Source organism: Podarcis melisellensis (assembly GCF_964234715.1).
Source record: "Podarcis melisellensis genome assembly, chromosome: 4".
NCBI classification, from domain to species: Eukaryota; Metazoa; Chordata; class Lepidosauria; order Squamata; family Lacertidae; genus Podarcis; species Podarcis melisellensis.
In genome coordinates, this window is record NC_138531.1 from 30,803,976 (window position 1) to 30,819,289 (window position 15,314).

The window sequence follows — 15,314 nt, forward strand, 5'->3', positions numbered from 1 at the left end:
TTTTATCAATGGACACAAGGCGTGTGTGTCTTGAATCACTGTAGCCTTAGTACAGAGATGGTGTCCTACACATCCAAGTATCATATGATGCAGTCCTTTGCATCAAAGAATAACATTTTCATTGACTAAGCTTTCATGGTTTCCCTGCCTTACATTTTCATGTGACAACAACAGTTGACATGGTCCAGCCCAAGCTGGATTCAGTAGGAACACTAAGTTGATTCTTAATCTCATTTTTCACATAGAAGAACAAACACAGATTGATTGACTAAAGCCCTAGCTCTTCTTAGAGGTTGTAGTGAAGTTTGGAATCAACAGGCCGTAAAACAAGATCCTATTTAACTAGAAGTGAATAAGAAAACATATTGTCTTCATATTATTAATAGTTGTTTTTAATATGTTTTGTCTCTGTTAAGTATAAAGAGATTTAAGCTAAGGAACAGCCTTGAGCCATCTAGGAGCCAGTGCATATTCACTTGTTTTATAGGCTTGCAATGCCCAACGTGAGGTTTCGAACCCATGACGCTGCGATTAAGGGCTCTTAAAAATGTAAGAAATAGTAACGCGGAGGATGCTTAAGGGCGGGATGCCGAGTCATAACAAACAAGAGAATACCGATGATCGCCTGCTGCTGGCGATTTGCCAGCTTAGGCATTTTTCTCAGGGCAGCCGCTCTCCTCCGCCTCAAGGGGCCGCTGCTCTCGCAGCCAAAAGCTCCCTCCAGACTGCTGGGCTTCTGCGCGTTCCGGGCTGCGGAGCTGGGCGCACGCAGCTCGGGGAGGCTTGGCTCCAAAATGCCCGCGTGCTCGCCGGTGCCCAGGGCCGCCGCGTGCCCCGGCTGGCTCTCGTGGGCGCTGCTGTGGTGCAGCTTGGCCTTGGCCCCGGCCGGCGGCTACGTGATCGTGAACTCGGTGTCGTGGTCCGTCACCAACGAGGTGGAGGAAGAGCTGCACAGCTCCTCCAACGAGGAGGTTCTCCCCGCGCTCCTGGAAGACACCACGGGCATCTGGAAGCAGAGCTACCCGGCCTCGGTGTACAAAGAGGAGGAGGAGGAGGAAGAGGACGAGATGAGGTCCAGGCCGGGGGCGGCGAGGCCGAAGCAGAACTCGTCCCCTTCCCGCATGTTTTCCTACCGGAGAGCGAGCGCCAAAGGGGGGACGGAGAGCCTCGCGCCCCACGAGCAAGCGGCCAGGGCGGCCCGGTCCCTGATCCATTCCAGCAGCTGGGGATTCCTGGCCACGAGATCCGCTCAAGAAAAGGTACCACGCCTCTGCTAGAAACCACATATATCATTTTTATGATATATATTTTTATATATAGCCTCATTTTATGATGCTGCAGTTTTGTATTTTGTTGTGAATGTCCTCCACCATCCTAAGAACTCTTGTTGAAGGATGGTCTGCTAAACGGGAATAATGATGATAGCACAGGAATGCTGTTTGGGAAGGGATATTTCAATCTGGGCTTCTGTGCACTCCCTCCCTCCCAACAGCATCTTGTCACTACGATAAGCGATTATTCTTGCTCCGTGATAAACCTTCCGATACTAGCTATATAAATGGAACAGCTTTTAATGGATCGTTGCTGTCTCACTGGAGAAATTGCAGAGTGGGGGGGTGTTGTTCTTTTACATCTTTAGGAGCCATTTGCAAGGGGCATCATCTGACTGTAAACATAGAGGAGAAGTTTGCATATTTTAACTAAGGATATACAACAGGGGAATTCTGGTATTGCAAGTCGAGTATTTTTAAAACGATGTAAAAGGTAGTTGAAATATGGACCAAATTCCTAAAAGGTGTACGCTGTGCAAGATTAGTTTACTACAGTGACACTACAGTCTAGTGCAGTGATGAATTTTGAAGCCCAGGAGCTTAACACAACAGTCCCCACAGCCACACCCCCAAGGAATGTCCGAAAATGCAAATAGCTGAGTTGATCTGTCATTACAGACACTGAAGCGTACGTAACATAATGCCAAATTTATCGGAATGCCTACAATCCAATGTATATTTTCCTGGGAGTAAGCTCCTATGTTTTACTGCATGGATTTAATTTGTAAAAAACCCTGAGCCTTAACAAAAGATCTCCAGCCATCTTAAATTCATCCTTTATTTTTCAATTAGGCACGCACAACCTTACAAAGAAGTGCTAACATTTAAACTGCTAGCGTGTCTCTTCTTGTTTGTTTCCCTCATTCTCCGAACCCTCCATGCAAACAAACTTGAAAGCCTCATGATCACCTCAGTCACTTGCCAGAGTAAGAAGGCTCTGTCCATCACCCTGATGGTCCAGCAATGCTCCCTTGCATACTGCCTTTTACTGTACCAGCATGGGCGTAGCTGGGGGAGGAGGCAACTGCTCTCCCCTAGATCCACAAATATTACTGAAAAGCATTAAAAGTACTCAATTATCTGAGTACAAGTCATCTGTCCAAGTCATCTGTCAAGAGAGCTATTTGCCGGCCTGGCTAGGACGCCGGCCTGTTATACCTTCTGGGCTTGATGTGGCATGTGACCCTCACCTTTCCTGAACGCCTGTTCCAGCTGAGGAATCACACACCTCCTCCCCAAGATAGCCAGCCCCACCTGGGCTGTGGCTCCTTGCCTGCCTTCCCTCAGAACTGACAGCTGTAAGTGCTGGAATCCTGAGTTCAGGGGTAGTACGTCCCATTTTGCCACTTGAGGCAAAACAGGAAGAGCCACACCACCACAATCCATGGGACATGCCCACCGCTGCACCACCTGCCAGTGGCACTGCAGCTGTGCCACCAGCTGTGTCACCACTGCCGCTTGTGGAGCAGCAGTGCTGGCATGGGCGCCAATGCCCTGAAAGAGCTTGCCAAGATCTCACCCAGATCTCATGAGATCCTTTGCTCTCCTTGACGTCTCGCAAGACTTTGATGAGATCTCGCAAGATCTTGCAGGAAATCCGCACCTATCCTGGCACCGCTTCTCTGGCAGAGGTGAGGAGGGCATGGCAGGAGGCGCTCATGAGGGTCCTGCCTCTGGGGCACCCGCTGTCTGTGATAGCTACTTCATGGGTGGGCTGGCCTTACCTGAGGTCATTACGGGCATGCACACTGGTATCTGTTTACCTGTAAGCACACACCTTTATTTATTTTAATACAAGTTTCTCAATCTCCCAGATTTGCACAAAACAGCAGCCGTTTGTGTGTGTTGCTCCAAGCCAGGAAACCTGAGATCCACGGGTATTTGTTTACATGTGCACATACACCTCTTGTGATCTACCATGTTTGCACAAAAAAGTAGTCCATTAATAAGTGATGCCTCACTCCAAAGGAGGTAAGGATTTGGAGATGTTTACATGAAAGGCTGGCTGTCGCTTCCTTTCCTCCCCATCTCCGGTACCCAAATATTTTCAATATTATTGAAAAGCATTGAAAGTACTCAATTATCTGAGGTTCTGCCTCCCCCAGCCGAAGCCTGCCCCCCCCCCCACAATACCTGTGATTCCCCAAGAAAAGCTCAACAGCTTTGATTTCCTAAAAAGAACTCAACAGCTCTCCATTGCATGAAGGACACAGATTTTCCTAGTGAGCTGTGATCTTCTTTCAGGTAGTCTGTGGCACGTCTATAAGAATACAAATAAACATTGTACAGCATTTAGCACGGAGCACTGCAAATTGCCATGGTAGGCAGAAAAATAACTGAGTGATCCAACGAGACCGTCAGCCATTTTCAAGTAGTCTATGAGGGGAAAGGTTTGGGAACCACTGTTCTAAACCACTGAGCCTTTGTGGATAGCAATGGTGGACTGTTTCTAGCTGTGCGCTAAATGCGGTTGCAAAAAATAGAAAAAGTCATATGTGGAGCACGTTGCGCTGAGGCTTCTCTATCAGTTTGAAAAGCATTTAAAACAGATATTTGTGGAATGCTGCTTCAGTTATGATAGATGTGACTTCCAATATAACATTCTTCCTAAACTTCCTAAACTTGGTGGTGAAGGAAGGTTCCCCACAGCACCTAAAAACTGAAATCTTGCTGCTGAACTAGGGGTGGTTAGCCTAAGACAGGCTTCCTCAACCTCGTTCCTCCAGATGTTTTGAGACTACAATTCCCATCATCCCTGACCAATGGTCCTGCTAGCTAGGGATCATGGGAGTTGTAGGCAAAAAAACATCTGGAGGGCTGAGGTTGAGAAACCCTGACCTATGACCTTCCAGATGTTGTTGGAGACCAGCCCACATCAGCCCCAGATGCATGGTCAATATTCAGGGGTGATGGGAGTTGTCCTACAGCAATATTTGGAAGGCTGCCAGTTAGCCGCCCTATGATAATACATTATGTGCAAACATTATTTGTAACAGCAGGACATCATTGTTTTATTTTCATGGGGTATATTTTAAAGCTCTTGCTTTTGAAATACATTGGTTTACACAAGTAGTTAATGTGAATATTTTCAGTGTCACCGCAGAGAAGGATTTTATATGTAAAAAACAAAATATGCTCTTCTTATTTTTCTCCCCCTACTTCCCAGCTTTATTCTCCCAGATAAAATTAAACATTATGTTGATGCAGTGGAAAGGTTTAGTGTGTGCTTTAAATGTCCCCATTGATGTCAATGGCATTTAATTTGCTTAACTTTGGCTCCATCGTGCTGGTGTTTTCTTTTTTAAAAGGAAATGTGTATATAAGCATCAGCCTTAGCAGTCTCTAGAAGGCGCTGTTAACGCAACCTTCTCTCTGTGTGGCAGTGAAATGCAGCTGGTTAGTTGGTAACAAAAGGTCATTAATGAAATATTAATAAAATAAAATATTCCCCATTGTACAATAGAAGTCTGTGCAGCGGAGGTCTGTAATACCATCTTAGGTCTCCGATAACATTATTGGACTATAAAGCCTCAGGTATTATCATTTGTTTTCTTGCAAGGTCTTTCAGTAGAAGTGCAGACTTGATGTTAGATGAACGGTTGCCTGCAATTATAATACATAAAGAGAACAGAAAAATTTTTGGGCTTGTGCCCTTTAAAACTGGAGACTTTCTTGCCTCAAAGTGAACTTAAAGCAGTTCTTTGAAACCTAGATGTAAGTTACAAAAAAGCATAATTTGCCATCAGATTTCTAAATAATGGGTTAACACGTTTGCTATGAATTGCATTTTTAAAAAATGAGCATTGACAATGTAAGATTATTAATATATCTCTGAGCAACTGTCAGATTTTTAAAGTTATTGATTGCAGTGCATTACTAATCTGAAATATTTCCTCTTCATTGCTTATGTGGAAGACAAATTGCATTTAGATATATAAGAAGTAGCACATTGTGTATGAGATGAACACACAGAGGAGTATTTGTTTGCGCTGCAAATTTCTATTTTCTACTAAATTGTTTTGAGGTATTTGTGGGAGGGGGGGTTGTGAGCTGCCTTAGGCATTTCACAGTGGAAAAGCAGGATAAAAATCTTTATTATTTATTTATTTATTTATTTATTTATTTATTTATTTATTTATTTATTTATTTTAACTGACATCCATTACTTTCCCAAGTGAATCATGTGAAATATAGTTAGGTGAGAATGTTCAGAATTCTGTGTTAGAAATCTCTAGGTCATCTTCAAAGAATTACAGTCCTCAAAGCAATATAAATCTTTACGGTATATATATTCAGTTTCATAAAATCGCCACAAGCCTTAGTGATTCATGGAGAAACATCATTTTTTTTATTTTTAAAGAGGGTGTATTATTATTTGCAGTACAAACACACCTTTTTAACAAAATAAAAAATTCCTTCCAGTAGTACCTTAGAGACCAACTAAGTTTGTTATTGGTATGAGCTTTCGTGTACATGCATACTTCTTCAGATACCTGATGCATGCACACGAAAGCTCATCCCAATAACAAACTTAGTTGGTCTCTAAGGTGCTACTGGAAGTATTTTTTTTTATTTTGTTTCCACTACGGCAGATGAACACGGCTACCTACACCTTTTAAAATTATTTTTGTAAAATGCCTGTTGTTTTTTATTGAGTCTGGTTTAACCTGAAAAGGTGAGAAAGCAGGTGAACGTTCTACCTGAGTGAGGTTCTAGATTCAGGTAGGTAGCTCTGTTGGTCTGACGCAGTCGAAATATATATTTAAAAAAATTAAAAATTGTCCAGTAGCACCTTAGATACCAATTACGTTTTGTGTGCATGCACACGAAAGCTTATACCAAGAACAAACTTAGTTGGTCTCTAAGGTGCTACTGGACATTTTTTTAAAATATATTTCTACCTGCGCAAGTGAGAGAGATATACTCTGTGTGTGTGTATGTTATCAATTCTGAACAACAAATCTAATGAAGTACAAACCAGTGGCAGTCAGGGAAGTAGAACTGAATATACTACAATGGTTCTTTTAATTTCTGGCAAGCATCTTCGTAGAAGACATTTGCAACGCTTTCTAAGCACAACTTACTTGGAATTTTTCAGATCCGGGGAGCACCGTTTGGGAATTGCTTATCTATTAGCGATGGCCCCACAGACAATAGCACTGGAATTCCTTTTTTTTATGTCACTCCAAAGGACAACACAGTAGCTGATCTGATGAAAAATTCCGTTGCTTCCCTGACATTGCCAGAGGCAGAAGGCGATATCTGCAGGTACAATGATTATGAGAGCATTAGGTGGTTGTGTTACATAACATGAAGGCTCTTTTCAGCTTAAATCACAACAAATATGGTGCTGTTTACTCATTTGCTGTGGGAGATTTACATTTTATTATAGCGTGCGGATGTTGGACTTTCCCACCGCTCAAGCTGAAATGAGTTGTATTGCTGATGTCTGCTGAGAAAAGGTGTTTTCCAACTCCCGAGTTTGTATATTCTAAGTGTAACCTATCAGATGGTGTTTGGGACGTCACTGATGTTGACAAGTACCAAGACATGCACATCCATACTTATGCCATTTTGTTAACAGTTACAAAAGTTGTTTGCATTTGAAGCAGAGCACTTCACGGCTGTCATATTTAAGTGAAGATGTTCTGGTCTAGCCCCAGAGGGACTATATGTTTGATCTCAGAGCAGATAAAATATACACATGGAGCACCCCAGGGTTGTGTGTGCTGTCATCAGCACAGATTGGGTCAATGAAGCCACCTGTCTGGTTTTGAGGCCTGGAGGCAAAGCAAGCTCTGACTAGTCCCCGGAACCAGAAAGCAAGAAGCCAAACATATTCTGAGAGCGGCTTAACCATGACCAATTGCTCAGCCTGGGTTTTATAGGACCAGATGGGCCTTAACTCACCCATTCCATCATGCGACAAGTGCTGAGCAGCTTGGGGGACAAGTGATCGTAAAGGGAAGGACTGTCTTGACCCTTTCTCCACCTGCAGTTTTCCTTCCCCAAGTCATTTCCTCAGCTGCTCTCACTAGACAGCGTGCCAGAGGCATGCTTTCAAGAGCAAACGCACATCTAAAATGCTGTGAGGGCAAGGTGAAAAAGTAGTTGGGAGCGTCAACAGCAGCCAATGGGAAAGTAATGGAGCACTCCCTGCTCAAACCCCTCCTTTCCCAAAGCTGGATTTCTTTAGAAAAAACGTCCAGTTGGTTCCATGTGCCTGGATCTAGTTGTCATGCCACCTGATTAGAAACCCAACCTTTTACGTGTGTATGTATATATATAACATTTTATTTTTCAATGCACATCTGAAATTGTGTTTATTTATGCCTGGATACATACAAAAACTCTTTACGCCACTAACACTCCGGCTTCTTTGATCTTCTCTTCTGCTTTTCTGCTGAAAAATTTTGCTTTCACTATTACAGACTGTCTGGGCAGTTTCCTCATGCCAGGACTTCATAGTAACCTGAGCATACAACATCAATAACTGGAACTAATCCCGCCTGATTTTCTGGCATAGTTGAGCCTCGTCTGCTCACTAACAGGTTTCCAGAGCTTATTCAGATTCACCGTAGGACAGAGGTGCTGGTTTTTCTTCAAGTGCTAATGTCTCATACCAACTTTTCGAAATAACCAGGATGATATAGTTTGTCAAAATTAATTATGTGGTGGTGCATACCCCCAGCATCACCACAGCCTCCAGGATACTCTGTTTCCTGGTCTTCCTTCGTCTGGAAGGCATCCTTCTGGGCCAGAGTCAAGAAGAAAGAGGGAGGCTTCTTGGGCGAGGAACCCAACCAGATGGTTGTTGTGGTCAGTTTTGAAAGTGCACATAATGCCTCGGGGCATATGGCGGGAACGGAATCCAGAGTCCGTCTTCTGCCCAAATAGGTGATCATTGCTGTCAGACAACTGCCATCTGTTCAGAGGGTGCATATGAGGAAATCTTAGCACGTAGCAACAAGGAGAAATTAGCAGATGAAGAAACAAACAGATTCAAAACTCTTTAACAACTCCGTCTGCAGCATGCCAGTGGATGTGAACTCAACTAGAAAAGGGAATTCAATCAAGTACAGGCGTCTCGTTTTTAGAGGCTATTGGAATTTTAACTCAGAGCTTTGAAGTGTGGTATGTGTGTGTAAGAAAGAGAAAGCTCTTTATCGCAAAAGCTGCAGCAGCAAGGAAGTTAACAGTGCCCGGAAGCACAAAGCCAAAGATCAAGAGAAGCTTTTCAGATTATGAATTTTGCTTTCAAGTGAGATTTAGTTTGATGTCCGTACCACACAGATTAGTAAAGCTAATACATGCTTACTAGCTCATATCCTTTAAGGGTGTGTTACGATTTATGGGCCGCAGAGGATGCATGTAAGGTATGCAGTTGCGCTTTTCAAAACATAAAATGAATGTGATGTGGGTTTCTGATAAATTAGCTGCAGTATTTATCTGTTAATATAGCTTTGCCTTCTGTACTGCTGTGGTGGTGGTGGTGGAGGGGATTCAAAATATTTGGGAACCTGGTTTGCATCAAGCTGAGTCATGTTTGAAGACACCCATATCATGCCAGCCATTGTTTGTCCACATATGTTGAACTATTTCGGAGTGAAGATTGCTTAGCACTGGGTCTGAGCCCATAAGAGGCTAAATGGGAAAAGAAAAATTGTAGGACAAAAAATTCCACAGAAGTGTTTCAAAAGACTCAGACTAGGAGCTAATTTCCTGCTCCCTATGCTATCAGCATAACTTCCAACATTTCTCTGATGAAAATAAGGACGTCCTATTCAACAACAGGGACGTTGCTGGCACTGCGGGTTAAACCACAGAGCCTAGGACTTGCCGATCAGAAGGTCGGCGGTTCGAATCCCCGCGACGGGGTGAGCTCCCATTGCTTGGTCCCTGCTCCTGCCAACCTAGCAGTTCGAAAGCACGTCAAAGTGCAAGTAGATAAATAGGTACCGCTCCTGCGGGAAGGTAAATGGCGTTTCCGTGCGCTGCTCTGGTTCGCCAGAAGCGGCTTAGTCATGCTGGCCACATGACCCGGAAGCTGTACACCGGCTCCTTCAGTCGATAAAGCGAGCTGAGCGCTGCAACCCCAGAGTCGGCCTTGACTGGACCTAATGGTCAGGGGTCCCTTTACCTTTATTCAACATCAAGAGGAAGATTTTTTTACTATTTCTGCTATTTCTACCCTGCCCATCTGACTGGCTTGCCCCAGCCACTCTAGGCAGCTTCCAACATATATAAAAACATCATAAAACATTAAAAAAACCTCCCTATACAGGGCTGCCATCAGATGGCTTGGGAGTCGGTCTGCTGACTAGAGGGAAATTTGAACTAGGATACTGAACTAATACACCATTCTTTAGCCCTACTCTCTTGGGGACTCGTATATAACACTCCAATATCTGATCCTTTTCCTAATCTCTCTGACTGAGCCATTTGTTGGTGAGAGCTACCACCATGTTTTCCTTTTGCATTGCCACACTGCTGGTTTTCGGCCTGCCTCAAGTCTATGCAAAAGTTGTGTAAAGAAGGAATTTCAGGTTGTAGCTTGCATGACAATCCATGCCCATCCATTTGCTTGCCTTGTCTTTTCCGGGACATCAGTGCAGATTTTGAAACCGAGCTATACCCCAAAATCCTGGGAATGTCAATCTTGAGAGGGACCTAGTTGTGGGGAGTAGAAGAACATGGCCTAGAAAGGAATGCAGAGATTCATGGACCACTTTTATTGGTGCAGCCCTCCATGCTGAGGTCTGTTATAGTACACCAGCATAAATAATCTTAGAACTGTTTCATGACAGCTATGAATGATCAGGTGAAACATTCAGTGAAACTCCAGCAGACACTAATAAATTTGATGTTGACAGGACTCTCGTGTAGGCACAGACTTTAATAAGCAGGTTGACAAGCTCCTTTCCTGAGTCATTCTCAAACTGGGAATTCACATGTGTGAAAGAAGAGGAATAAGTAGGTGGAAAAGAAACAATGCTTTTCAACACATCCTCCACCTAGAATTGCACAACTGTTTTGTTTGCGTTTCTTCACAATCTGGAATTTAGGCTGCCATTTTGTAACCTGAGAGTAAGCCCCACTGAACTGAGCAGGACTTACTTCTGAGAAGATACATCTAGGATTATGCTTTAAAACTGGGGCACTTCCAGACTGTTGCCTTTTCAGGTGCAGATTCACAATAGCATCCCAGCCGCATTCAGGTTGGCAACTAAAGTTGATCTGAAGGGTGTGCACAACAAACCAGTTCCCTCCCTGCCCCTGCCCCCGCCCTGCCCCCATGTGATAAGGACAGAGTTGGGGAAAGGCATTGCAAAATGTGGGATAACACTTGCTTGAAGCAATGTTGCGTAACTCCCCCCATCCACCACCTCTGCAAATTCAGAATGCATGCTCAATAATTGGCTAATGTAATCTAACCTCTCTGTAATCAAACTGGGATGAATGCCCAATAACAGGTTACCTGTTATTACCGGAAGCACCCTAGTTTACGTGTAAGTACTGTTGTTGTTGTTGTTGTTGTTGTTGTTGTTACTATTATTATTAATTAAATTTCTATACCGCCTTTCATCCGACGATCACAGGGCGGTTTACAATATAAAAGCACAAAAATACATAAGGTAAAGGTAAAGGGACCCCTGACCATTAGGTCCAGTCGTGGCCGACTCTGGGGTTGTGGCGCTCATCTCGCTTTATTGGCCAAGGGAGCTGGCGTACAGCTTCCGGGTCATGTGGCCAGCATGACTAAGCCGCTTCTGGCGAACTAGAGCAGCACACGGAAATGCCGTTTACCTTCCCGCCGGAGCGGTACCTACTTATCTACTTGCACTTTGACATGCTTTTGAATTGCTAGGTTGGCAGAAGCAGGGACCGAGCAACAGGAGCTCACCCCATCACAGGGATTTGAACTGCCGACCTTCTGATCGGCAAGTCCTAGGCTCTGTGGTTTAACCCACTGCGCCACCCACGTCCCTAGTACATAACATAGTAACAAGCAAAAACAATGTCCCCTCGCCCCTCATCGTTCAAAAGACCACAGGCTGTTGAATTAGCCAAAGACCTGGATAATACTGAAACACCTCTTACATTGCCCCGTGACAGTGGTATCCAACCTGGTGACTCTAGATGCTTTTGGACTACAACTCCTATCAACCTAAGCCATCAAGGTGATGGAAGATCCAACATCTTTTCAAGGGCACCACAATGGGTTCTAGCGGTCTATGAGAATTTAGTACAAGCTTATTTCTCTCCACTGCACTAAACTAAATGCTGTTCATAAAACAGGCACACTACAGCTGCCTAAAGAGGTAGAACAAAGGAGAAAAACAAGCTATTCTAGACAGACGGAAGCAGTACGCTATTATTCTTTCTTGTAGGTATGCTAATAGTGAAGTGCTGCAGGAGGTTGGACCTGCAGTCTTGGGATGCGGTGCACAAAGCATTTAATCTGGAGAACTCGCATAAATTTCAGCTGGATGGTACAATAGAGAAACTAATCCAGAATATATGGTTTATGAATGACAGCTTTTATTGCACACAGGCTGCAGCTCCCTAAATCAGATTTGCTAGAGTCATCTTCTTATATGATATAGTGAATACAGTGCAACATGCATTCAGCAGGGCTTACTCGCATGAAAGTGTGCCTAGAATGGCAGCCTGAACCAAGTATAGTTCAAGTGAGGGGAAATTAATTCCAGTTTCTTATTGCTCAGAAATATATTGCTACGAGCAGCTTTTCAAATCTGTAAAGTTAAGGATGCGGTCCTATGCAAGCTTATTCATGTGTATTATTTTTTACTGAATTTATATACCGCCTTATAACCAGAGGTCTCAGGGCGGGTCGCTGAATAAAAGCAAAATATAAAACAACAAAATACATACTCAAAATAAAAACAACAATCCAATAACACCCCCCCCCCCCAATAAACACAATGTGACTTTGATTTATGCCTGCATAATAAGCAATAACCTTCCAATGCATGTGGGATAAAAGTAGAAACGAACAATAAATAGAAACTGGTATTAGTTCTACTGAACCTGTTGTGACTTCCTTTGCTGGTATTGCTATATGTTACCCAGTCGTTTATGTTGTTCTTACATAAAGAGCAAGAAAGTGTTAAGTATAATTTTTTTATAGTAAGACAGATAACCTGAATCTTTAGGGGATCAGCATAGCAATACCTCTTTGTACCAAACATTAATAAAACTATTTTATTTCAGCAAGGGTTGTGATAGTGTTAAAAACAAATGGTTTGTATCCATACCTTCTTTTTGAGAATACAATGCTGGTTAATATTTGTCGTGGGCATCTGTTTGTGTGTCTCAATGGTTCCCTATTTTTTTTTAATAACAGATAATGGAATTTTATTGAGAATCATTGCCTTCTGTGAGACAGGATATAGACGTCTTCATCGCCCTTATATTATTGCCTCCGACACCCCTATCTATATCACTCATATCAGAAATGTGTAATATCTGCCCTTCACAATAAACTAGTACGGTCTGATCCATATTTTGAAGACTGCTTAAGTTTACATATGAAGTTAACACATGTAGATCTGCAGGTACAAGTTCTGAAGTGCAGTAACACAACTTTTGAACAAATGGACTGTAGTCCACTAAAGTGTATACCAGCCTTCAGCAACCAGGATGCCCTCCAGAATTTGTGGACTACAACTCCCATCAGCTCTAGCCAGTACAGGCTACTCCTGGCTGGGATTGATGGGAATTGTAGTCCACATGGAAGGTGCCATGTTAGCAAAGACTGGTTTACGCCATAATAAATTGGTTAATCTTTAAGCTGCCATATAACATAAACACTTTTCTTTGCTTACAGAAAAACAATCGTTGACCCTGATGATCCACGGTGTGTCAGACTTATTCTTACAGGGCAGATGGTGACGGTGCCTCTGGAAGAAATGGAATTTGCCAAGCAAGCATTGTTTTCTAGGTCTGTATGAATCTAATGTTACTGTGCTAACAGGAGGGGTGGGGGGTGAAATGTAAAATAAGGCATTTGGACCAAGAACTGAAGGAATAATACATGAGCATTGACTCCCGCCCCCAGAACAAAACTTCTCCCAAACTCATCTGCTGGCAAGAGCCAAATGTTAATTGAAAACCTGGGTTCCTCCCAGGCACTTTTTAAGTACTTGTAAATCCTTATGGTCAGTGCTTAACTCTCGTATTTGAAATCCATGGGTTTTAGAGATGCTTTAGCATTGATTGAATAATGTCCAAGGTTAATGTGAGGGAATGCTCAGCAGTACACTAGCTGGCACAACATCACAATCCTACTACACGTGTCAGGACGCAGAACAAAGTCCTATTGAATTTAGTGGCGCTTACTTCTGGGTAGGCGTAGCTAGTATTGCAGCCCAACAGAGCAATCCAAACAACAGAAAGCAAGGGTAATTTATGCCAGGGTAATTTACCCCTGTGGCATACTCAGTTCAAGAGTGGGGCTACCGCTAGCTTGAGCCGGTCTGAGCCTGTAAGGAAAAACAATAGAGTTAAAAATAGTTTTAAAGCAGAGTTTTACTTACACCACCCTTTTTTACCACTGTAGTTTCCGTTGGGTTGCTGGGTCCCATGGCTGAACTGAAAGAGTTTGGAACAGGAGTAAGTCTCCTCCTGCCTCCCCATGACCCATAACACCCCTTTTTCAGGACGCACCCTGGCCTTGGTTCAGCTGAGCCAGAATGGAGGCCTTACAATGGCGTATCTACAGCTGATTAGGGACATTAGCTAGAGAGCCACTTCTTCCAAACGCCACTCATCCTGGCAAACGTTGGGTTTGGACTGCTCCCTTAGTCATACTTAGTGCTTCCACCTGTCTTGTGCTTAAAAAGAATGGGTCTGTGAGGTTTTCTGCTGGTCCCACTGCTTTCCCCAGGCAAACCCACTGTTTGCCGCTGAATTGGAACAAATGCCAGTCCACAGAAAACCTGATTGACATTTGCTCTGATTCAGCAGTAAACATCAGGTTTCCCCCGGGGCAAAGCAGCAGGAAGGACAAGCGGAAATGTGGAAGATAAACACACTCCTACGTCTCACAGTTTTCAGTGGGACTACTCTTAAGTATTACATAGTCTGGATTCATCCCTGAACGTTTAGGGTTTCTTGTTGTTTGTGCCATGCACATATTTGGGCTTAAATATTGGCTGTCCTAAAGGATAGTAATTGCTGCTAGTGTTGAAACTCAACATTATTTCCAGGGACCATTGGCTGGAAGAAGCCTTCTGGACCTGCCTTATTCTAACCTGTTTGGCTACCTTTCGTTCTTCCAGGCACCCAGCAATGAGAAAATGGCCTCGCAATTATGAATGGTTCTTTATGAAAATGAACATTGAACATGTCTGGCTTCAGAATTGGTATGGAGGAATTGCCGCCATTGCAGTGGAGGAGTATTTCAAAGCAGTTCCCAGTAAAGCTTGATCAAAATTCCAAATAAGAGGATTCAGTGTTTCATATTTACTTTGGGGGGTGGGGGTGCAACTGTTTTATATTCTATGGTACCGACTATTTATTTAACAGTATTTTTGTGCAAAGTACTTAAAATGGCTCCATTTCTCTTAAATGGAGTAGGTTGACACAGTAAGGGCCTTTGAAATGAAAATGAATGTTAAGGCTGAAGACAGATTATACTGGACTCTTCTTTAAGGTGTTTAAATATTCCTGGATTTTTATGAACATGTATACCACAGGATGTGCTCATTATAATTTTTGAAACTGGACAAGAATTGCGACCCAAAATGAAATGGCTGGTATATATATATGGTGGTTATATTACTGCACCTAGTTGTTCACATGAAACTCGAAAGAGCTGCTTAAAGTATGTACAGAATTTTAATTAAGTTGACATCATAGATTCCACCTTTCCTTAGGCACACATTTGTCTTTAATTATCTTACAAAATGCTATACTCTTAAGATGCTTTCAATATGGTTTTGGGACAACTCTGTATCC

At 43.1% G+C, this 15,314-nt stretch overlaps 1 protein-coding gene across 1 annotated transcript; it reads left to right on the plus strand.

Moving 5' to 3' along the window:
- Positions 1–602: 602 nt before the first annotated feature.
- CREG2 (cellular repressor of E1A stimulated genes 2) lies at positions 603–15,235 on the plus strand. The gene is made up of 4 exons (XM_081907467.1): positions 603–1,259; positions 6,430–6,599; positions 13,183–13,296; positions 14,636–15,235. Exons 1-4 carry the CDS (start codon positions 618–620, stop codon positions 14,781–14,783), a joined length of 1,074 nt encoding a protein of 357 aa, XP_081763593.1. The 5' UTR covers positions 603–617; the 3' UTR covers positions 14,784–15,235.
- The last annotated feature ends 79 nt before the right edge of the window (positions 15,236–15,314 follow it).